This window comes from Rattus norvegicus, chromosome 2 (genome assembly GCF_021556685.1).
Source record: "Rattus norvegicus strain SHRSP/BbbUtx chromosome 2, alternate assembly SHRSP_T2T, whole genome shotgun sequence".
NCBI classification, from domain to species: domain Eukaryota; kingdom Metazoa; phylum Chordata; class Mammalia; order Rodentia; family Muridae; genus Rattus; species Rattus norvegicus.
Window position 1 is genome coordinate 155060939 of NC_141535.1, and position 25325 is coordinate 155086263.

Below are 25325 nucleotides of genomic sequence, written 5' to 3' on the forward strand. Positions count from 1 at the left end.
TGCCTCAGGCGCCAAGCCTAGAAAGAGTAGGTACCCTCTCTTCTGACTACCCCAAGCTATAGACATCTTTTTTAACCAGAGATAACTTGGTGGGCAAGATTTACATAGCACCATTTGATGTACATGAAGATTTCCTTGTCGGGGGCAACCAGATCTTGGGGCCAAGTACTTAGCATTTGAATACATGACCTGGATTCAATCCTCAGCACCAAAACCAGAAGATAGATGGATGAATGGATGGATGGGTGGACAGACAGACAGACAATCTCAAATGGGTGATATTGGTAGTGAGTGCACTGGAAACATGAAAGGCAAAGGCGAGATCAAAGTGGCCTACACACAAGAAGAACTGGAGTAGAAGCATGATCAGAAGAATCTCTTTCTACCCAGTATCCTTGCTTACAGGAACCCACTCTGGATCTTCTCCAGCCACACTTTAGCACAAGAGTAGGAGATCTCTGAGAAAATGCCTGCCCTGTTTTCTGGGCCATGCTCTGTGTAGTGGAACCCTAAATTCTGTAGACATTCTGAGCCCATTTCTAGAGATGCACATGATCTCCACTGGGACATCCACGGCCAGGGGAAAGACTGCAATGACAGATATGAAGCAGGGTGGATGTTGATGTAGTTGTGTGTCCTAAAGACCCAGCCACTCCACAGGCTAAGGCAGGAGACTTCCTAAGCTGAAGGCCAAGACCAGCTGAGACAATATAGTAAGACCCATGAAGAATATAGAAGAAAAGTCCAGTGGGTACAAGACTGGCTAAATGTTGGGAACTGACTCTTCTTACACCACATCTCACTTATACTATAGAGGAAGAATCCTAAACTAGAGCTCAGGCTTCCCAATGATTATAAAGATGTAATTGTGCCAGTTATGGGATGTTCACCTATAGTATATGCTGAGGAGGCAGAGGCAGAAGGAGCACACACACACACACACACACAAAATGTAGTAGTCAAAGGAGGAGAACAGAACGAATCCTTTTTAATGTTAAATTATACATTAAAATATTTAGACATAGGTAACACCGACTCAAATTTATGCTTCTGTTCTTGACCTGCTGTAGTTGTGCCTCTGATCAGAAGGTGTGGGCAAAGATAACTGGTAAGAAAGTAGAGAAAATGAAGGAACAACATGTGATTCTTCAAGTTCTAAGAGCAGGTCCCACAGGGTGGCAACAAAAACCTTTGCTGCTTAAATCAAACAAGGCGAAGGTGTATCTTAAAGGCACTATAGTTTGGGTCCCAGATCACAGAAATGAATATTACAATTAAATGAGTCATATAAAGTTGTTAGTTTCCCAGTACATAAAAATTTAATGCTTACATTCAACTGCAGTCTATTAAGTGTATATTGTCATTGTGCCTAAAAGGTACATATCTGGATAAAAATATTTTACTGCTGGTTTGGAAAGACAGCTCAGTGAGTAAAGGTGCATGTGGCACAAACCTTGGAACCTTCAGTCTCTGGAATCCTTGGAAAGATGTAAGGAAAGAATTAGCTTCATGAAGTTGTCCTTTGGTTTCCACACATGTACTGTAGCACATGAAAATTAATTTTTAAAGAGTCATGTTTTTGAGTGTGGGCTGGACACTGTCTAGCAGGACCATGAGACTGTCCCTGCCTGTTTCTGCTGTGCTTGAGTTTGTTGCCAACACACTGTCATGCAGTGGTACCCAGAGGGTAATTAGCAGTGGCTTGGAATTCATGAAGGATATAAAGGTAGATGATAAAGCTGGTAGAAGATGAATCTACAGAGTAATAAACTAGAGGAAATAACATCTAGAGAGGATGATGTGTTGAAGCTTCATTTGGTATAGATGCAACATCCTGCCATCCTGTATATAACAGCAGAAGCTTTGACAGTAGAGAACACTGTAGAAAAATCTTACTCATTGATTGATTGTACAACAAAATCTGTAATGCATTTTACTTTATATTTTGAGACAAGGCTTTCTCTGTGTAGTCCTACCTGTACTGGAACTCACTCTATAGACCAGGCTGGCCTCAAACTCACATAGATCTGCTTGCCCTTGGCTCCAGAATGCTGGGACTCAAGGAGTGCACCACAATGCCTGGCTTGGTTTATTTTTAAAGTTTTATTCACTCTTCACTTATAAAATACATTCCAACCACACCCTCCCCCCTCCTTCTCCTCCCTCTCTCCCCCTAAAGTCTCTTTCACTTCTTGTCTCTCCCAGAAAAGAGCAGACCTCCCAGGGACATCAACCAAACATGGCACAAGATACAATAAGACTAGGCAAAAACCCTTTAAGGCTGGATGAAGCAACCCAATAGGAGGAAAAGAGTCCCAAGAACAGCCAAAAGAGTCAGAGATACCGCATTTCCACTGTTAGGAGTGTCCCAAACCAAGTCAGTAACCATAATATATATGCAGAGGACCTCTAGCATAGATCCATGCAGGCTCTGAGACTGCTACTTCAGTCTTTGTGAGCTCCCATGAGCCCTGCTTAGGATTCCTACAGGCCATGCTCTCCTAGTATCTCGGGTCCCTCTGGCTACTACAATTCCTCTTCTCTTACCTGTGGGGTTCCCGGATCCAGTTATAGTAGGCTCAGCTATACCAGTCTTGGGCATAGCCAAAAGATGTTTCCTCCTATCACAAGGACACTTGATCAACTGTGATCATAGCAGCTTTATCCATAATAACCAAAAACTGAAAACAATCTAGATATCCCTCAAGCAAAGAATGAATAAAGAACATATGGTATATTTTAAAAATGACATCATGATATTTGCAGGCAAATGGAACAACAAAAACAAAACAACCCCACATCCTGAGGTAACCCACACTCAGACAAACATGGTATACTCACTTAAAAATGGATGTTAGGGGGTGCTGGAAAGATGGCTCAGCAGTTAAGAGCACTGACTGCTCTTCCAGAGGTCCTGAGTTCAATTCCCAGCAACCACATGGGGACTCACAACCATCTCTAACAGGATCCCATGCCCTCTTCTGGTGTGTCTGAAGACAGCTACAGTGTATTCATCTAATAAATAAAGATCTCTGAATTCAAGACTAATCTAGTGTACAGAGCAAGTTCCATGACATCCAAGTGTAGGCAGTGAAGGAAACCATCAAAACCAGAAAGCTGGTGAAGATGTAACTGAATAAGGGGCTGTGTTTAAGCCCCAGCAAGCAGCAGAACTTGGCAGCTTTGTTCACATATGTCTTTGGTGACAAGTACATTATTAAGAAGAATAACATTTTGAATTTTTTCCCTGAGCATTAATTTTCAACTGTTCCAAATATTCAACAAACTAAATCAGCCAGTGGTGGTGCACAGCTTGGGAGGCAGAGGCAGGCAGATCTCCTGAGCACAAGGCTAGCATGGTCTACATTGTGAATTCCAGGACATCTACAGTTATTGAGAAACTATCTTAAAAATCCAAAAACAAAACTAAACCAAACCACAAACCAAATAAAAAAAAACCAACCAAACAAAAGCAAACCATGTCATAGGCAGATGCTGTTTAGTTGTTTTTCTGCATAAACATAAACACAAATAGTGCAGATTTAACTGTTAAGGGTGCTGAGATCTCTGGAGTGGTAAATGAGTTCTGGCTTTAAAGTCAGCAGCCTTGTTAGTCACTAGTAAGAGTTGCCTGTCCTTTGAAGTTAGGCACTGCTTTCACTAGTATCAAAATCCAAGCTGACATCTTCCTGTATGACTGTCCCATTTACATTTATAATTACTGACATGCAAAAGAGATCAGCAGAAGGCTAAGTAGATGATGGAAATGTGAGATCTCCGAGAATGCTGGAGGTGGGGATGTTGTGCAGTGTGTAGTGTCTACTCAGTGTGCATGAGTTACCTGGGTTTGATCTCTAACACTGCACAGAAAGGAAAAATTTCAACCTTTATGTTCCAAAAAGAGAAAACATTATCAAAGAAAAAAAAGCCCCAGAACATTACCAAAAATCTATAAAAATGCATGCTAGCCAAACAGGATGAATCCACACTAGGTACAGGAACTCTTGTGATGTTTCAGGTGAGACAGAAAAGGGGAAGCATGGCGAGGGAATTATATAATCTGTTTATATACCCGAGTTCAAAGATAACAGAGAAAACTGAAACAGTAGACAGAAAGGGTGACATATAGAGTACAGGACTGGGGATAAGAGTTCATGGCTCAGTGTTGGCTTAGCATGTCCAAGACCCTGGGTTTGATCCTGAGCTCCCCTACCCCATCAAAGAAAAAGGAAACATGGGAACCAATAAAACTCTTTAAAATACCTTGGTAAACATTCTAAGAAAGAGAGTGGAAGGTATTTTTTTTTTAAGATTTATTTTATGTATATGAGTACACTGTCACTGTCTTCAGAAGCACCAGAAGAGGGCATTGGATCCCATTACAAATGCTGTGGACCATCATATGGTTGCTGGGAATTGAACTCAGGACCTCTGGAAAAGCAGTTAGTTCTCTTAACTGCTGAGCCATCTCTCCAGCCCAGAAAGTACCTTTAAAGAGCTCAAATTTTAAGTCTTTTGTCTTTTGTGTTACAGTTAAAGCATGATATCTAAAGTTGGCAAAATCCAGAAGCTTAAAAGGTTGAAAAAGAAAAAACAAAAACAAAAACAAAAAACCCAGTTGTGGTGGCACATGCCTTTAATCCCAGAACTCAGGAGGCAGAGGTAGGTGAATCTTGAGCTTGAGGCTAGCTGGGTTTCAGGACAGTCAGGACTACACAGAGAAATTCTGTCTCAAAAAAACCAAACCAAACCAAACCCCAACCCCAACCCCCACCACCAAGAACAACAACAACAACCTATAGAAAAATAAAGCTACCAGGTGTGGTAGGTAGCACAGAAGGCAGAGGCTAGGTAGAACTCTATGAATTTGAGGCCTATGTAGTGAGTTTAGACTAGCCAGGGAAGAAACAACAACAACATACCTTGGCATCCACTAATCTATAGGAGGGTGTTGGTAAATCATTTTAAGCTTTGGGAGTAGCCTTGCAGGCAATGAAAGGGGGAGGGAGAAGAAGGCTGAGCCATTTCATTACAGCCTTTCATACTGTTTCTTGTTCCTCACATGGGCCGTAGTTCTTTAGTGAAAGCAAATGCTACAAAACAGATGAGGACACAATGAGGAAATAAGAGAATATTTATGTGGCTTCCCCAAAATGCTATAATGTATAGAAATATATTCAACATGGTTTCAATCCTCAATACAGCCCTTAGAAAATCCAAAATAATATGTCCTAAGACAAGTTTGTAAAACATGTCATTTCATTAGAAAACATTTCATTTCTATTGAAAGCCTTTAATACTGCCACCTTGTGGTGGCAAAATAACTCTGGAAGAAAAAAATAGACAAAACACTTGCATGATCTAAAATTTAAAACTGCTTTCTGCTGTGTAGTGACACAGGCCTATAATCCCACAGTAGGGAGGGAGAGGAAGGAGGATGGCTTTTAAGTTAGAGATCAACTTGGTCTACACAGTGAGTCCCAGGCCAACATAGTGAAACCCTGTCTAAAAAACATCAAAACCAAATAAAGTCATAAAGACCTAATACAGTGTCGCTGCCCACCACAATACCTGTTTCTTTTTAACATGTATGTAAAATTAATCCATTTAGTAAACGTCTTTCAAAAGACTGTGTAACTTTTAATTTAAACCTCATCCGTTCACGCCCCCCACTTCCCGGTCCATATCAAGCCGGTCCTTATCAAGTGATCTACCACTAAGCTCTTTGTTCCCAACAGCAGCATTTTCAAATGGAAGTATAAATCACGTAGTTGCAACACATGATGGGGCTGGACTGCCAAGAGTGATGCCAGCTTGTGCTATCAGGCAAGGCCTTGTCTCAAAAAAAAAACACAAAAAAATAATAATTAGCTCCTCACTCTTTGGAACATATCCCTTGCCTCCCTACTGCATGGCTACCACTGCTCAATGTTTTCTAGTTTTGCCTGTTTCAGATCCACCATCAGATTAGCAAGTAGCACAGTGTCATGCTTTTGGACTTGACTTCCTACCATCAGCATAACCCTTCTTGCTATGTACTGTCATATCTCATATCCCTTTCTTCTTAGGGGAGAGTGCTAGTCCATTACATTGATATATCAATGGAATGAACTGATTCCAGTTTGGACCAAGTGTGAATAACAAAGCTCCCAGTATTCAAGTACAGATTTTTTATATGGCTCCACTTGAGCAACTATCTAGGGGTGGGACTGGTTGGTTGCAAGGAAGGTAATGTAACTTCCCAAGAAATTGCAATGCTTCGAAACAAGCTGGACGTAGTACTCCATCAGGTATCCTTACAGCAGCAAATCACTTTAATGACAGAGTATCTAAACATTTTTGGACATATTTCTTGTGATTAAAGATGTTGAACATCTTTTACAATATGAAATATTTTCTGCTTACTTTATTCTACTTATTTTTTCCCTATGAAGTTATCTGTGCAAAGTGTTGGTCATTTTAAACTTGTCTCCTAGTTGAGTTTATACATTGAGATTTCACTGATTTTCTACAGCAACATTTAAAGTTTTCTCTAATTTGGAATATGAAGTTAGCTCTTGGACAAAGTCTAAACATTCTCCCCGCTTCTAAATGACACCCAGCAGAAATGGCTCGTTTGAACGGCTCTCAAGTTAAGGAAGCATGGCCTGAAGAGAGGAGATGGTTCCCAAGGGCCACTGGGATCCAGGGATAAAAATGGTCAGCTGGATCTCCCAAGCATCATTTAAACAGTTCTCTTGTGTCACTTTAGAGCTAGGATAAGGCTTAACACTGAACCACCTTATAAAGAAAACTGCTGACACGGTGCCACAAAATAGGAAAAATTAGATCTGGAGCTTTTGAAACAAAACATGCTGACCCTCTTCCCCCCACACGTTGTAGGTCACCCCACTTCATTATTTCAACTTCACAATGCTATATTCAGGCACACCCTTAATGGCCAACTGCTCTAAAACTTTCTCCAGTGTTCTTGTCTTCATTCTCGTCTCATAACCAAATCGACAAATTTAAAGGACCAAATTGATGATATCCCTTAAGATTCCTAAAGATACCATACCTCCAAGATACCATGTGCTGCTCAGCCTGGGTCCTCCTCAATATTCTGGCTGTTTAGTCCTCACTGTCCTTGGAGACTTCCTCACTCTCTCCTTCACATCTGGGATAAGGACCCGTCCTTTCTTCCCCATGTATTCACTCATTCAGTGTGTGTAGGACTGAGGGTGTGGCTAGGTGATAGAGCACTTGTTAGCAGGTAGAAGGCCCCAGTTTTCCTTTGTACTCTTAAAGAGGCAAATAAATAATGAAGACCACCCCCAATCAAAGAATGTTTTATGTCCCTGGCAACCGACGACATGATTCTTGCTATTATCAGCAATTTAGACTCTGCCTCCTCACCTTCACCTTAAGACAGTATCTCATTTTGTAGCTCTGGCTGTTCAGGAACTCAGCAGATCTTCTACTTGGATTTAATCTGCTGGACTAACGGTGTACATACTCAAAAAATCAAAGAAATTCCTAAGACTTACTTCCTATATGTGGTAGTGGGCACTGAATCTAGGGCCTTGAACATATTAAGGAATGTTATGCTTTTTCTTTTTCTAAATGTGTGCTGGGGTATGAGAGCTTTTAGAGATCTTGTACAGTAAGTGCAGGGTAGAGGTTGGGTATGATAGAGCACACCTGTAATCCTAGCACTTGGGAGGTGAAGGAAGATTTTGATTTGAGAGCATTAAGAGTCATAAAGCAAGAGCTTATCTTTAAAAACAAAACAACCCACAAAGAGGTAGTACACCTAAGAGGCTACAGAGGCAGAGATGAGGGTCACTGTTGATTACCTGTGCACTGCTGTCCAGGCAAACCTGTAATTATGCGCTGATGCGGTCAATCAGCACCATCAACCAATTTCTACATTACTCACCTTCATGATTTGGGCTCTGTGCAAAATCTGTTATCATGGAAAAATATTTTAATAACACTTCAAAAAGAGCTATGCCATTAATCTTAGAAGACACAAGGTTCTGCTTCATAGTATATGAACTGGTATTTGTAAAACACACAAAGACCCATTTCCATATCTTGTGGATGCCAGACATCCAGATTGGACATGGAGAAAAGGAACGAGCTTTCATCTATGAAGGAGTAATGTTTCTCTCCTTCCTACAGACAGTCCCTAGATTTGAAGTAATGAGGGAAATTTTAAAAACTCAAGTTGAAAAGACTTTTAGGTAGTCATGTGAGAAGTTGCATCATCATCACACACTTTTATTGGGTGCCCACAGAATTCAGGCACGTTCATGTTTACAGAGCTTTGCTGATACGCTGACCTTGCCCTTAAGGAGCTTACAATCTAGCAGGAGAAAGACAAGAAACGTAGGTGTGAAAGCAATGAGTGAACAGACACTACAGACTGAAAAACCACCATAAACATAAAACACATATTGCAAAATGAGTTAATGGGGATGGCAAGGATGGGAGATAGCCTTTGCTATATTCCTGACTTCCTGAAGGTCACAGGTTTAAACTATTTGAGGGACAAGAGTGGAGTTGAGAAAAGCCAGGATACAAATGAGATAAGTTCTCCCTTACTCCCTGCTCCCGGGGGTCACAAGGACTACAGGGATAGTGATAAGACAAAGGTTGCAGTGCTCTTAGCACCTCTAGCCACAGTGGATTTGGACCAGAACAAAGCTACTAGTTAGATGACAATCCTGGACTGGTTCAAAGGAGGATCAAAGTTTTTTCTGCACCAGCTCTATCACACACATAATGGCTCAGGTCAAATGTTTAAGATGGCCAGAGGTGCCACTGTGTTAAGGAGCAGTAGGCCAGCTATAAAAATAGAGATGTGGCAGAACTGCAGGAGTTACACCTGCAATACTGGGAGGTACTAGATTTGTTGAAGATTTCACCTGTTACAAAGGCAGCACATTGGCAAATCAAAGGGGGAAATGGCTAGAGGTAGAAGCTATCCAGAATACCTGACAGTTATGTCTAATGCAGGGCTGAACAGAGATAAAACCCTTAATACTGTAAGGGGAGAGGTTATCTAGAACATCCCATCAATTATGAGTCAAATTATGGAAGGTTTCCCCATTTCTTTGGAAAAAGACACTCTTTAGTTTGGAGAGTTAGTATTACTATATGCTTAAACAATAAAAAGGCAGGCTGGGGATGTAGCTCAGTGGTGTTCAGCATGTACAGCGTGCGCGCGCACGCGCACGCGCGCGCGCACACACACACACACACATACACAGAGTAAAAAAGGAAGGCATATACTAATGAGGAAGGGCTTTGAGGAATGGAGAGGCACATGAGGGGAATATCTGCAAGGCAAATAACCACAGATTTACCATAAACATGTAGATTATTAGATATTCGTAAGAGTTGTTTCAAATTAGAGTGAAAAGCAGATTGAAGGAAGCATTGGGTAAAACTAGCAACTATAGAAAGAGTTCATTAGCTACTGCTGTTGTTTATGTCTCCCAAGCCTTTACCCATTTTGAGGTATTAAGGGTGACAACTTAATCTATCAATGGCATTTACAGGTGGAGCATTTGGAACTAGCCAAGGTCACTAGAATTCCCATGGTCATTAGAGCCCCCATGATGCAAGGTTTATGGGATAAGAGGACACCAGGTAAAAGAACACACACAAAGACACACATATACACACTAGTGCTCCACCTCTTGTCATATGATGTTCTTGATCACTAGAGGACAGCCATCGCTACATGCAGCTCCTGACCCTGGACCCAATTCAAACCTCTTTAATTTTTAAGAGAAAGTCAAAACCAGTCCAACAGAGCTTTCCAGAGCAAAAGTCAAATAGAGTTAGGGGAAAAAAGGATACAAGCCTTAAGAGTTACAGAAGAATATAAATAGAAAGGTCATTCCTAATAATTTTTCTAGTGTGTGCTATGTGTGTGTGGGTAAGAGACAGGGGCACACTATGGGCACCAGAGGCCAACTTTCAAGAGTCAGTTCTCTCCTTCCACCATGTGGGTTCCAGGGGTCTAATGTGCATCAGGCTTGGTGTTAGGCACCTTAACCCTGTGAGCCATCTTACAAGGTCCCAAATACCTTTATAAATATTACAAGTATAACTGATAGTTTGGGAAAACTAAGTAAGTTGGAGAAGGTAATATACTTTGATATACACAGGAGATGTAATTTGTGGAGAAAAGACAGGAAACAGGGCAGGATCAGGAACCGAAAGGGGCTGCTGCAGTCCTGGGGGGAGGCACTTTCCTGCATACTTAGCTGGTCTCACAAAGCACAAGCTATTAAATTAATGTCAGAAAAAGAACAGCTTGACATAGACATCCAGAGCAAACCTATTATTTAAAGGGCCTGCTATTTTTAGGACTATTCACGTTAATGGAATTGCTGGGTTAAGTCTCTGGAGGTTGGGGAGCATGTTAATTCTATTCTTCTCATATATAACTAATGCATTATTTAATAGTAAAACAAGTCCAGTGGACACCTACTTCTCATCACCGTACTAGGCTTTACGGCATTCTTTATTGAGAGTTAATGTGTACTACATAGGAAAGTGCAGTGGCATGTGGAGGCCGAGGCATGACGATCGTATGAGCAGACAGAGACGACAGGCCTGTCTCAGCAACGTAGTGAGTACAAACTTTACAAGAAAGGTTGTACTATGGCCATCAATGTGCACTGTGTTTTAATTTGGACACCTATGCAGCAACACTTTTCTATGTATTTATATGTTTAACCATACATATGAATGTTAATATACATGTATACACACTCCCCTTCTCTCATACATGTATGTGCTAGGTAGGCTTCCCACATGCTAGACAAGTATCATACAACTGAACTGTATCCCCAGCCTTAAAAAGAACAGGTTTTAATAATGTATTTATTAAACAAGTTTACAATTAAACTATTGAGGCTAAATTTTAAGCACATATTTGCTAGTAAAGTATTTGGATAATATTGAAGAGTCATCTGGATTTCTTTATATTAAATTATTGGGTGATATGTAATAAATCTTGCCAATAAGTAATCACATAAAAAAGATATAAGGACACTCAAGTATCTAGGCCTCTAACATAGTTGGCAATAATTTAAAAATAAAATTTTAGACAATAAAAAGGTTTGACTGTTTATTTTGTACTGGTTTACAAATTTAAATAGTAACTCAAAACACTGCCTAACAGTGGAAATAAAAACCTAGACCTTAACCTGGCCCTTAACAATATGTGACTTTGGATAAATCTTTTCATAACTCTTTAAGACGGTTAGAATAAATCACTTCATTGTATAATTTAGGAACTCCTAGAAATTGCAACACTACATGGAAACTGCATGTATATGTACTTTGGAGGTAAGCTGAACCAGAATTTTTGATGGGTTCTCATAGATAATCTTCACGAAAAAAATTTAGCTTATACTGTGTGGGTAGATCACTTTTAAACTGTCCCAACTGTGAGATTCTGTAGCCTAATGATATGTAGACTGTACGACAGCCCCCAACATGACCTGGTACGCAAACCACAAACCTTGTTCAACACCTTCTTGCTAGAGGGCAGGATGCATCAAATGTGAAGGGATTTTCCAAGTGTTATGAAGGTTTGGGGTTTAATCAAAAGAGAAATCACCCTGGGGGATGAGGGACCTGACCTTACCAAGCCAGCCCTTCAAAGGAGGGCACAGGCTTCCCCTGAGATCAGAGAGTCTCCTGGTAGTCTTAAAGAAGCAAGCAGCCAGGAGCTCTATTGCTACAAGGAAATGGATTGTGTCACATGAACAAACAGAGCAAAAACCCTCGTTTCAGATGAATTCAGACTTGTAAGGCCCTGAGTAGAGGATCTGACCAAACTTTAACTAGATTTCTGACCCACAGAAACTGTGAAACAAACATGTCATGTTCTAGGGCAACAAGCTTGAGGTAATTAGTCTTAAAAGACAAAAACTTATTTCTAACTTTTGTTGAATCTGAAACAATAAAGAATTGGAAAATTGTTCCATAGGTTATACTGATATTACAACAAACCCAGTCATTTTAGAGCTTAAAAGAAAAAAGAAAAAAAAAAAGCAAGAAGTACCAACTCTCTCGTGCATCTTAATGGTGTGTAGGTAGCTTCAATTACAGAAATGCTGTAGGTTTGGCCTAGTGCAACATGGAAAACACCAGGTTCACCATTCCACACAATCACTGATGCCTTTCAAAATTATAAAATAAACATATACTACTCATACTTCTTAATGTAATATTCTCACTTTTTAGTACTTGAGAGGGGCATGGTGTCAAAAATGGCAGTTTAAGATCATGAAAAATAAGAACATTTAGCTTATTAGACTCACTACTCTATTTCCCCCTTATCAGATATAATGATTTCTGTTAAAATTAAATCAATTTCCTAGATCACTGAAGAATATTTAAAAAGTTGTTTATGTGGGACAAATTTCAGATATACAAAAGCACACCTTAGAATGCTAGGGGAAAAAAAAATCAATGTCCTATAGAGATCATGGTTAGACCTTAGACAAATATTTAGACCTTCAGGTAGTAGCCCTTAGAGATGGGAATATTGCTCCTACACATTAATTTCTGAAGCAGGATCTTACGACAATAAAGCCCAGGCAGGATTTGAACTTGGTAATTCTCCTGCCTCAGCTTACAGAGAACTAGAATGACATGCTCACCTACCTACCAGGATTCTTTATGTATATGGATAGCTATTCTGTGTAATTGGCCTATTAGAACTGCACTGGCTACTGTTCACTAAAAAAACAGAATTTAAGCTTTCTGAAAAAAACAAAACACAACAAAATAAAAGGCCTTGTATCATTCTATCATTTGGAGCCACATGCCGGCTATGTTAGTATTTAAAACACAACTCGAGCTGTCTCTTAGTCCTCTTGACAATGTGAAGGAAGGTCAAAGCCTTGGTTAGTGTCAACAGGGAGACATTGCAGCTGTAGATGGTGTCAACTGAACAAGTTCTGTGAACTGAAATACTAATACGCCCAGAATGAGATTACAGAGCTTATGACATGTCTTATGTTGGTTCTAGGAAAAAAGGTTTAAGACAGACAAGAAGCTAATAGGAGCCATTGAGGTATACTCTTAAAAACATTAAATAGAAAAAGAAATCCACACACCACACACACGCCCCATGTAAAACATTGCTTTAAGTTTTAATGTTTATTTCCCCAAGACAGCCTAGCCTGTACTCTACTTGAATAAATTTTACAAGCTAGTTTTCTGCTGCTTCTAGTTTTAAAGTTTAACCATGTTTTTTGATGACAAGGAATGCTGCAAAAATACTCTAGTTCAACAAAGAGTTATGATCACAAAATAATTTTTATCCATTCTACAGTGTTTCAGAATTACCAGTTGATTTTTAAACACAAAGTAGATATAGATGCTAATGGTGGCTAACCTGGTATGTTTCTTATAGCAAACTGTTGTTCATGCAACACTTGTGCTCAAAGGGGAAGGCACAGGATTTCCTACAATGAGCCACCTTATAAAGAGTTCTTTTTGTACAAATTAATTTATGACATATTTAATTTAGTGTGCATAACCTCAAAACTGAGGTATTATTCCAATTTATAAAAACCACTTGCATAATTTTTATGCAAGTTTTAAAAATACAAAGTTTTTCTCCCTAAAGTGGCTCAAAATAGATTGTTCATGGCTGCCTACATCTAAGATAAAAAGATTCTAAAACAATTAAACAGATTAGGCATATTATTAAAGGTGTTCAAACCATTACTTGATTTGTACATCTACTCAAACCTCTTCATCGGTCTTTATTCAGCAGTACATATGCACCAAATTCCATTTTAGAAGTTTCCATATCATTTTCATAGAAAACAAAGTTTGAAAACAAGTTAACATTTAAACACAGCACGGTATTCTATCACAACTGAAACTTTTCTTCTTTACAGGACTCAACAAAATCTAAAAATGAACTATGCTGTAGATTTACCTCATGCAAAGATCTTTATGTTATCTCTGAAAATGAAAAGAATGGCTTTTAAAGCACATTTTATACTATTATGGCAACTTGTGTACTGCAACACAGTCTATTGTGAGGGAAATTTATGATTTTTTTTCATGCAAAAATCTACACAAATTAGTTTTGATGATATGGAAAGCTTTTCATAGCATCAAACACTCATCTGGTGCAAATGCACAGGGAAACCTTCCTGAAGTTTTCTGACTTGAGAAGCAACTAAAAAAGCCATACTAGGTAAAGTAAATAAAAACTAAATAAAAAAAGGGTTGGGGTCGGGTGGGGTGGGGTGGGGTGGGGTGGGGGTAAGGTAGAGGGAGAATAGACAACACAGGCTGCAGAGTAAACCAGTGTCTGCTGCTAAACCGGTCTTTGTTCTCATGTCCAGTGTACATTAACACTTGGGATCTCACTTTGATGATCTACTAGGTTTGTTATCAGCCCCCTGAAGGCAAATCAAGCTTGCATGCGTCCACATACAGCACCACAACCATACTCTCTTACACAGTCACTCCAGGACTAGGAGTCTGCTTCATGCGTGAAGAGCCCTAGATTTGAAAGATGAACCTGGCTCTTTCTCTACCACGGAGCCAGACATTCATTCAACACTGTTCATTCATACACTGCTTCACAGCGAGGCCTGGGCTCATTTTCCTTGACTTATATGGGCATCGCTTTTATGCTTACAAGGCTTGATGATGATGGCATTTCACTTCTCAATTGATAGAGTAAGTCAATGCTCCGTCTCAGGCACCGAAGTGACCTGTAGCCCTTTACTCTCAACCTAAATAAGCATTTGTGTCACGCTTTCCTTACATTGCCACTCATTCTCACTCGCACCCACTCGCCACCTTGACTCATTTGGGCATTTTCTGTGATTCCAAATGAAATCTTCACATTTTCTCTCCCGATTTAATGCAGCAGCAGATCCCATGAGCCAAGCTTGATGGATCAAACCTTTTTATATATATGTGTATATATATATATATTTCTCGGTGCTGCATTGTACCTAACTTCCACAACATCTCTCTAAAACTGGAACCCCTCTGTTGGTACATTGGTAGATGAATTGAAACCAAATGTTCCACCTTGAACTGACTCTGGAACAAGGCTAGGATCTTCATCAATCTGAAGGAAAAGAGGAAAAAACAATGAGATGATTAGTCTTAAAGTATAAAAAACCTGAATCACAGTAATAGTCCCATTATTCTCTAAAAAGATAGACCACATCTAAGTGATGAGTGTCTGCCAAGAATGTACTACCATCCTAACACCTGTAAACTCCTTCCTTAAGGGCTGTGAAGAAACAAGAATATACATGATGGACACCTTATGAAATAGAACACTGGAGCCGGCCTCAGACTCTAAATGCGAGGGTAAATACTGGTACTCACTGTAACTCCTCTTATATCTAAGACAGTGTAAGGAAGTATACTCTCTTATACTTGGGAGGCGTGGTGGCACATGCACTGACCTCGGCACTTGGGAAGGGAAAGCGAAGAACTACCTGTGAGTTTCATCTACACGGGGAGTTCTAGGTCATCCAGTGATACACAATATAAGAACCTGCCTCAAAAAGCACAACCCGAATCTTCAAACAAACAAACATGTATTAGCAGGAGTAAATGCACTCTTTATACTTTTAGAACTGTGTAACTCTGCTATTCCTAACTACAACTTAGGACTTCCAAATTGAATATTTGGGTGGTGGTGGCACAGGCCTTTAATCCCAGTATTTGGGAGGCAGTGGCAAGTGGATCTCTGTGAATTGGAGGACAGCCTGGTCTACAAGCACAAGTTACAGGACAGCGAGAACTGTTATACAAAGAAACCCAGTCTTGAAAAACAAAAACAAAACAAACAAAAGGGGACATGATTAAGACCATCTTTCCTTGAGAGTATGTTTTGTCTGGATCTTATTTATGATGTATTTAACTGCATATTTAAATAAGATTTGTGTCGACATCCTTTTTCTATTTGTTTGGGTTTTAGAAACCAGTGGGTCCACCACAAGAGTAGTAAGTGCTCTTAACTGCCGAGTGAACTCTCCAGGCTGGTTTTCTCTATTTGCTTGGTTGCATCCATCCATCCATCCATCCATCCATCCATCCATCCATCCATCCATCCATCCACCCACCCACCCACCCACCATCTATCATGTGGGGGCATATGCCACATGGGATACATGTGGAGGTCAGGGGACAACTTGGGAGAGTTGGGGTGCTCTCCTTCCATCACATAGGATGGTTCTGGGTACTGAATTTAGATTGTCAGCCTTTACTCTATGAGTCCCCTTGTTAGTCCTATGGTCTAATAGCCTATGATTTTCTTTTTCTAATGCTTTATTCTTTTTAGTAATGTGGAAATGTGTTATGAAACTAGAGTTCTTAAAAATTTTGGTTATTTACATGGGCATTTTGCCTGCATGTATGTCTGTGAATCACAGGGGTAGCTGGTACTCAGGAAAGCAAGAAGGCGGCTTTGGATTCCCTGGAATTAGAGCTACAGATGGTTGTGAGCCACCAAGTAGGAGCTGGTAATTGACCCTGGGTTCTCTGGAAGAGAAGCCGGGCCTCTTAACATCTTCCTCCCAGTGCATTTCTCCAGCCCTGAAACTTGTATCTTGAAAAGTTGAAAACATAATTCATATAGAGTGTAGTGGTGTGTGCCTTACACCCAAAAGGAGCACTTGGAAGGCTAGATAGGAAGACTGCTCCAAGTTCAAAGGACAGTCAGGCATATACAGCAAAACATTTTTTAATAAAACCCAACCAAATAAACAATCCTTTACTTACAATTGTTATTTGGTGGTACTATGAATAAATGTAACTTTGTAACATTCCACATCATATTGTATATACCGTTCATTTTCATGATTTACTGTGCTCATCTTGTTTCGTCATCTTATTTGATTTTAACCACCAACAAAATTACACTTGAACATATGGATTAAGGGGTTACTGTAGGTTATACTAGTACTACTAGTTTTGTTTGCTTGACTTTTGATTTCTTTTTTGAGGCAGAGTTTCACATAGTCCAGGCTGGCCTTGAAATCACTACATAGCCAAGAACACCCTTCAATTCATTTCCTAGTCTTTCTTCTGCATTAGCTCTGAAGTGGTGGAATTATAGTTGAGTGCCATTATGCTTGGTATCACTATTTTCTGTTTCGTTTATAGACATACTATTACCAATTTAAATGCGTGAGAACTGGAAAGAAATCAGCTTATCCAGTGCAACAAAAATTCTTATTGTTTTGTTCTTGAGTTAATGTCCTAACCAGATTTAAAAATACTAAAATTTGTTTTCAAAGACAGTAATATTATTGTCACATACCTATTAAGACTTCTATTGAAAAAATTTTTATATATACATCCTAGTTTACTATATTCTTTCATTCAGATTTGCTTAGCATATAAAACTAAGAAAATGATAAACATATTAAGTACATCATCTGAAGAGAAGAACTGGTCAATGATCTCATAGGCCAATTTGTAGATGTCCTCATTTTCATGATTCTGAAGTTGTTCAATTTTCTCCAGTCCTGCAAGAAATTTTATGAAGTGAACAATAGCAATTAATGTGTTGCTAGAAGTTACAGTAACTTTGAAACACATAATGCAATCTCTGTACTATAAAATTTCTGGGTTATCGTCTTTAGGGGTCATTTCACTGATGAGCTTATACTGAGATTTCATGCACATAGAGACCACCTTAAAGAGACCGACAATCTGAGCAACAGTATATAAATATGCCAATTAATAGTGTGACATCTATTAGGTAAATTACAGACCAATGGGCACAAAAAGTGTAAAATTACTTTTGATTATTAAAAATAGATAAGTACATATTCTTTCTAGCATCTGCCCAGCCTTTTAATATCTATGAAAAAGAAACTGAAGATACAGGCAATAAGTACAATGATTCTGTGAGCTTACTAAAAACAATCAAGCCGAAGATAGTATTTCAGGGAAAGGAAAACTGAACCTTAGGATGTCTATCAAGTCATAGGCAGGGCGTTAAAAAGCACATACACACTAAGCTTACTAAGATGTTTACAGAGGGATACTTTAAAAGACTACTGAAATGAAAAGTTACTTTTCCTTATGAAGTTTTCTTCCTCTACTCAGTCTTTGGATAGAGGAAGTTATCTTGGTAGCTTGTAATTACTCATTCTTTTTTGTTGTTTCTTTTCTTAAAAACTTTAGTTACTTCATAGGACTTTATATACTACTTAAAATCTATTATCTGTTATCTTTCCTACTGTTCAGTTTAATAAAAACAAAATTCAAATGCCTAAATAATTCCATAAGAACAGTTACAGATTTCAAAACTCAAAACTATCTGACCAGTTATTACTTGCCTTCTTCATTTAAACTTTTCATCTGCAATTTTTTTTCTCAAAAATCAACAAAAGTTTGCTTCCCTTTCCCTCAATCTAATCTCAAACACCTCACATAATCATTCAGGAGTCCTAGTGTTTTCCTGCTGTCTACATCATCACTGCCTTCATTTATTGTAGCCTGCTTACTGTGTACTCTGCTAGTCTTTCTGTCTCCTGTCTCCAAAAGCCCCATGGATCAGACATCCACTTGAACATATCCACTAAAAAAAAAAAAAAAAAAAAAAAAAAAAATGTACCAAAGGCCTGCCATTCTTTATGGTAGACCCTACTGAAACTTATAAAACACATACTCCTTACCATCAGTGAAGCAAGTAATGCTCAAAACCTTTTCTATCTTAATATATTAAATTATTCTACTCACTAAAATAATTTTTATCAATTTTTCTTACTAATTAGTTTCCCTATTTCCTATGTCCTCTTTCTACTTTGATGATTATTACACTACTTTTGTTCTATTTGTCATGTTAGCAATTTTAATATTCTTATGCCATTAATCTGTTTCAATTTTTTCTTCATTTTTTTTCAGGGGTGGATAGAGACATACTGGGGCTTCAAACATACTTTAATAAGCATTGTACAGTGCTTACAGAGCTGTATGCCAGTGTCCTAATACCTATTCCTTATTGCAACAGTCTTCCAAACCTAGGCTTCTCACTTAAGTTTTTATAGGTTCTCTTACTCTAGGCTTATTCAGGTGGACATTTACATTTTGTTCCACATCCACAACTGGCACAATTTTTTGGCCTAAAGATTAACTTTAAGAGTTAAAAAGTACTGTGTTGTTCACATTCTAGGTGGTTCTGGACCAAAGCAAGATTTGGTAACTATTGTCCTATAGAATAAATAAGTATGTGCTGTTCAAGAAAACTCCTGACTTCCCAACATCTCATCACTGGCTGCTTTTCAAGCTTCAACTCAAGGCAGTTGCCATCCCATATTCTGTGATTCAGCAATACTGAATTATTTATAATTTGCTGAATGCTAATTCTCACCTCAGACTTTGCTCATGTTGTTATCTCTGCCTGGAACACCTTTCATCCCTTTTTACTTTATTAATCCTTATTCATCTCTCACAATCCAGCTCAGGTGCCACTTCCTGCTTCTTCCAGGATGGATTAGGTATCCCATTTTGTTGTACATTTCTATTAGGGTAATTAGCACATTAAATCAGTTCATATTTCTCTTTAAGTCTAAACTACATGCCTTGCGGGGCTGTTTTGTTTACCACTGTCTTCCTACTACTTTAGTATGGTGTTTTTATTATATGGCAACAATTCAGTTACTTAAGAATATACAGAAGGCTAAACAGGGCTGTACACATAGAATATAGCATACTTTATTTTTATTTGATTATCTAAGACAGAAAAATATGGAAACACTATATTAATCAGAAAATAAAGGTAGCTACTTACCACCACATTCTTCTATGAGATTGGCTATGGTTTCCGCTTGATCTTCAGCCATTTTTAATATATTACTTAGTCCATCAAGCACTACTTGCACGACTTGTGCATCTTTTACAGTCAGCAAATTGCAAAAAGGTGGAATAACATTTTGTTGGATGAGATAGGCGACCTGAAAAATAAGGGTACCATAAAATAGGGGTCAATTGCCAACTTTTTAAAATTAAAATATGTTGACTTCTAAACTCTGAGTATGAAAACATGAACTCATTTCTCCCATGTTAGACTACAATAAACAATATTCTTTTTTTTTATACCCAAGATCTTTTCTCTTTTAAGAAATTATTAAATCACCTAAGAGGATGACTGACATTTTTTTTTTTAAATTTATTCATTTATTATGTATAAGTACACTGTAGCTGTCTTCAGACACACCAGAAGAGGGCATCGGATCTCTTTACAGATGGTTGTGAGCCACCATGTGGTTGCTGGGAATTGAACTCAGGACCTCTGGAAGAGCAGTCGGGGCTCTTAACCGCTGAGCCATCTCTCCAGACCCCCCCCCTTTTTTTTTTAAAGATTTATTTATTTATTATATATAAGTACACTGTAGCTGTCTTCAGATACACCAGAAGAGGGCATCAGATCTCTTTACAGATGGTTGTGAGCCACCATGTGGTTGCTGGGAATTGAACTCATGACCTCTGGAAGAGCAGTCGGGTGCTCTTAACCGCTGAGCCAGCCCTAAAGGATTTTTTTTTTTTTTTTTTGTTCTTTTTTTCAGAGCTGGGGACTGAACCCAGGGCCTTGCGCTTCCTAGGCAAGCGCTCTACCACTGAGCTAAATCCCCAACCCCGACATTTTTTAAATACTATGATTGCTCAAGTAACAACACTATCTGCTATCTCTGAGGTGTTTTGACATTCTCAAGAAAAAAGAGAGGCTATTTTGCAATGCAACAGAGGAAGACATCAGGTGCACTAATTTGTCACTCTACACTTTATTCCCTTGGGATGGGGTCCTCATTAAATCTGGAGCTGAAAGATACTGTCTTGTCCCAGTGTCTGCTCCCTGCACCCTCATGCTCAGTGCTGGAGTAATATACCCTATTACAAGGCACTTGGGGTCTAAAATTAGGGTGTAGAAGTATTCTTACCCACAAAACTATCTTCACAACCTCCATGTTTACATTTAAATAGAGATTTTTTAAAATGAATTATCAGTTGCCAATTGGCTCTTTATTTCCCTTCTTACCTGCTCTATGGACAAGATGAGACCCTTGTACCAGGGTTGCTCTCCACGTGTATAATTTACATTACCCTTTGGATGTCTCCTTGCATTTACACCTATGCTCCTCGCATTCGTCACCCTGCTTCCTAGTCCCAGCTCTGTGACTGGAGTGTACTGTCTCCTTTGTTTTGGTGTTAGTGAATTTATTTGTAGTTGCTCATTTGTTCAGATTCTCGAATGTAGTTTCTTTTTGCTATATTAATTTTAAAAGTCGTTATTTCTCAATACTATTTAAATAAAAAACAACAAACCAACCCTCACTTGGTCTTACTCTAGATGAGAAGACTCTTGCATGGAGTCTGGGAATCTGAGTTAGTGGGCAGCAGTACTGTGCCTGGCACACGTGAAACTCTAGGTTTGATGCCCAGCACTGTAACTGTTATAAAAACATGTCTCCTAGGAAGTATGGGTAAAGGAAGTTAAGGAGATATTTTTACGTATATATATATATTAAAGAAAAAAAAATCACACACCAGAGTTTGGAGGCAGAGCTGAGATACAGAATACAGGCTGTGGCTCAATCTTCAGCATGTGTTTGTATGCGTACATGGATACACAAATACACACACAAACAGCAAATACAACCTAAAACCAAAACCAATCTACAAAATATAATAGCCGATCTTTTAAATAATGAGTCACCGAAATATAAAGGTATAATTACCTATACTGTTATTTTTACTGGTTTTGTTAAATAATTAAAAGTTCAACTTACTTGGTCTTTCCTCCCACTAATTGTTAAGTTACTTATGGCCCAAGCAGCTTCTTTCTGAGTGCCAAAATCTCCCTTAAAAACAAAAGAATATGAGAATACAGGGTAAATTTGAAAAGATAATTTCTGAAATTTTTTTTTTAGCTGTTTATTTCCAAGTTTCTTTGGCGGTATGTTATATATATGTACAATTTTTATTTACTGATAAGTCATGAACAACCAATCTATTTTGAAGAAATAAAAATTACTTTGTTTATTCTCCTGGGTGTGTGACTTAATATTATGATTCAATATCAGAATAAATAAAAGTTGAATGCAATTTCATTAAAAAAGTACAAATTGAAAACATTTAAAAAGGGACATATAGAATTTAATAATCTTACCTTCAAGATTTTACCAGCGAACTAATTTAAAACATGGTAATAATGCACACCTTCCTACATATGGCTTCAGCACAGTAACAAACAAAAATTAAGCTCAGTTAATATTCTCAACAGGTACAAAATACAGAAAATCCTCAAAATGAAACAATAACCCAAGCAATTAAATTCAAGACTAGAAGCCTAGAAAGAATGCTTTATTAAGAAAAAACACTTATAAGAAACCTACATTAAAATGGAAATGAGGCATAGTATCAGATTGAGGATCTTTGAGGCAGATAATGGTGTAAATGGGTACAATCCTTAGAGCGGTAAAAGGGAATTATGCAGGAGCATTTTGCTATTTACCCAGTCATACTAACTTGGGGGAAAATGGTCAGTCTCCACAGCTAGTCCAGGATACCCTTAAAGTCCATACTGTACTGCGTCTGCCTTAAAAGTACTGGGATGATATTACCATACCTCAGAAGCTATTCCTTAAAGTATATTCTTTAAATGTACATATTATACAAGTATAAAAGTATATATTACTATACATATATTTATGTGTTATATATTTTAAATAACATTTATATAATATATATTTTATATAAATCTAAATTAGTTATTTAGAAGTTGTAGATAAAATGTAACACTAATAAATATTATATATCATTTTAGATAAATCTAAATATACACATAGACATAGAGTGTAATTGAAGTTATAGCACTTGGGGTGATAGATTATGTAGCAAAAACCCCAGTACCTTGCATGAAATATCCGAGTTATTGGTCAGAGGGGTTCAAGAGACTACTCAAACAATGTAGGCTACTCCTTTTGCCCTTGATTGTCTCTTAGTGACTGAAGCCTCTATTTCTGATGGTACTTTACACATCTGGACAGAAGACTAGGAAGATTCAAGCTAGATCTAACCTAAAAGCATCCTTCCTGTGGTTTAGCTTCCAGACTAGTAGAGAGCATGAAAGCTGCCAAAGGAAGGGAAGCGATCAACAGTCCATCCAGCCATGTGATACCTATAAATCACAACAATGACCAGCATGGTTAGACATCACTAAATGTGCAATAAATGGTACTCGTATATTAGCAGTAACCAATAGCTATCTAACTGGACTTAAGACCTGCTAACACAAGGGAAATCATATGCTTGGTACTAGAAACCTAGTCAGCTACCCAAGACTCACAGTAAGGTGATTGATCTTAGAAGAAATCCTACTACTGCTACTTTTCTGGACCAGTATAATCCTAATTGCATCTTAAAACCTACTCTTATGTCCACAGATAAATGCAGCTCTCACACACCTCATCAAAGCTTTTCTTCACAGCATAACAAAACAACAAATGGGCTTAACACAGAGATAACAGATCATGGAGTGTCTAGCTCCAACAGAGAGGGGTGGAAAGACTGTAAGAGTGTAAGAGGCAGAGGACCTCTGTTGTGAGGTTGTGCCTCCGAGAAAAAGCAGGGAAGCTATACCCATTATAGTTGATTACTATGGCAGCCTGATTACAATTCTAAGTTATAACAGTATCCTTATATTGTTATATCTTATATTGCCTTATATATGGCAAAAGGTTGACATCTAACAGTGTCCCATCCCTAGACAAAGAACTACAGAAAATTATTCTAAATTAGAGACAACTTTCCTAATAATTGGGTGACCAATACAAAAGGTCAGCCCTGAAATTATATACATTCAAGTAGCAAAAATGGACTCACCATGCTGTACTTAACTATTTATGCATTTCTACATGTAACAATCAAAGCAAGAGGTCATCAGTGTGATGGCAAAGGGGAGTATGGGAGGAATTGGAGAGTATATAGAGGTTAGGAGGCAAAAAAAAGGGGAAGTCATGTAAGTACATTTTAATTTAAAAGGATAAAAAGAAAAAGAAAAGCCAAAGAACTGTGGCCAATACACAAAGAATGGGAGAATTAAAAAGTCACCATTTTGCTACTCCCAAGCAACAACAATGACTATCTGAAAACAAAGTCTTTTTTTCCAAATCTTAAAGAGCATAAGGAATAATATGACATTCAGGAGCATGCTCTCTGGCCACTGGATTCTGGGCAAGTGATTTGTTCAAGCAATAGTTCCATCTGACAAATGGGGATAACCCCTGACTTCGACACTACTCTGTGAAGAAGAGGCTCTTCCTTTGTTCTATCTGGATCCCAGGGATACAACTCAGGTCCCTAGGCACTGGCAATTACGTTTTTACCTCCTGAGCTATCTTGCTGGTTCAGCTTTGTCATATGAGAAGTAATAAGATTTACACAATGCTTATAACAATATGACAGCATTTGTTATTGGTAAGGATACTACTTGTTTTAACTCAAAGCAATGGCTATCTTGTTAGAGTAATGACAAGAAAGGGACAGTTTTCAGATAGAAACATTTGTACCATATACTACTGTTGGGTTCAAACACCAGTACCAGGCACATTTGACTGTAATTTCCATGCCATTGTATAGTGTCTTGTTAAACAGAATAGTACTTACCATATAATACTGCCTTACTACGATACATGTTTTCTTACCTTATCCAAAAGGTGTATTATCATTGGTACAAGATTGGCATCAATTACTGCCTGAACCTGCTGTTGATTTCCTGCGGTGATGTTGGAGAGGAACCACACTGCTTCCTGTGGAACAAGATCCTTTCAATATTTCTCATTAAAAAATAAAACACATATCTAAACTATGAAAAAGTAAATAGCTAGTGTCACAATTATTTTATTATTAAATGAGTTCTGTAATAAAAATCTTAAGAGTTTAATTCTACCTCACCTCTGTATCTAAAAAAAAAAATCTATCTGATTAAAATTGTGACTCTGGCTAACCTAAAACTCCTAGAAATCCACCCGTCTCTGTTTCCCAACTGCTATCATGCCTAGTCCTCCACAGTTAATTTTATGTATCAAATATATAATTTACAAACTACATAATATCATTCCCTATTTTCTTTGAACCAATCACTACTGGCTTCTAATTCAAGTCACAATGAGCTAACCCATTTAAGGAATTTTACAGGCAATGTTGTTTGGAAGCAGGATGACTCAAGAAGCTTGGCTGACCAAATACCAAGGAAGACATTATAAACTATACACCCTACAACTACTGCATATGAAATTCAACCTCCTTTT

The 25325-nt window shown here is 38.3% G+C and overlaps 1 protein-coding gene and 2 long non-coding RNA genes across 4 annotated transcripts in view; 1 reads left to right on the forward strand and 2 right to left on the reverse strand.

Moving 5' to 3' along the window:
* The window catches only part of LOC147996296 (uncharacterized), a 43761-nt gene extending 18940 nt beyond the window's left edge, over positions 1 to 24821 (forward strand). For both annotated transcript variants that reach the window (XR_015675503.1, XR_015675504.1), the window contains exons 2-3: positions 15285 to 15366; positions 24732 to 24821. This is a non-coding gene — a long non-coding RNA (uncharacterized LOC147996296). The remainder of the gene's footprint in view (positions 1 to 15284; positions 15367 to 24731) is intronic.
* On the reverse strand, positions 971 to 4994 carry LOC147996297 (uncharacterized). The gene is made up of 2 exons (XR_015675505.1): positions 4923 to 4994; positions 971 to 1105 (listed from the first exon to the last, which is right to left on the reverse strand). It is a non-coding gene; the product is annotated as an uncharacterized LOC147996297 (long non-coding RNA).
* Positions 14573 to 25325, reverse strand: part of Kpna4 (karyopherin subunit alpha 4) — a 55089-nt gene continuing 44336 nt past the window's right edge. The window contains exons 13-17 of the mRNA NM_001014793.1: positions 24720 to 24824; positions 21804 to 21875; positions 19808 to 19970; positions 17440 to 17534; positions 14573 to 15118 (exon numbers count right to left, since the gene is read on the reverse strand). Coding sequence (NP_001014793.1) covers positions 15020 to 15118; positions 17440 to 17534; positions 19808 to 19970; positions 21804 to 21875; positions 24720 to 24824 — 534 coding nt within the window. The 3' untranslated portion in view covers positions 14573 to 15019. The remainder of the gene's footprint in view (positions 15119 to 17439; positions 17535 to 19807; positions 19971 to 21803; positions 21876 to 24719; positions 24825 to 25325) is intronic.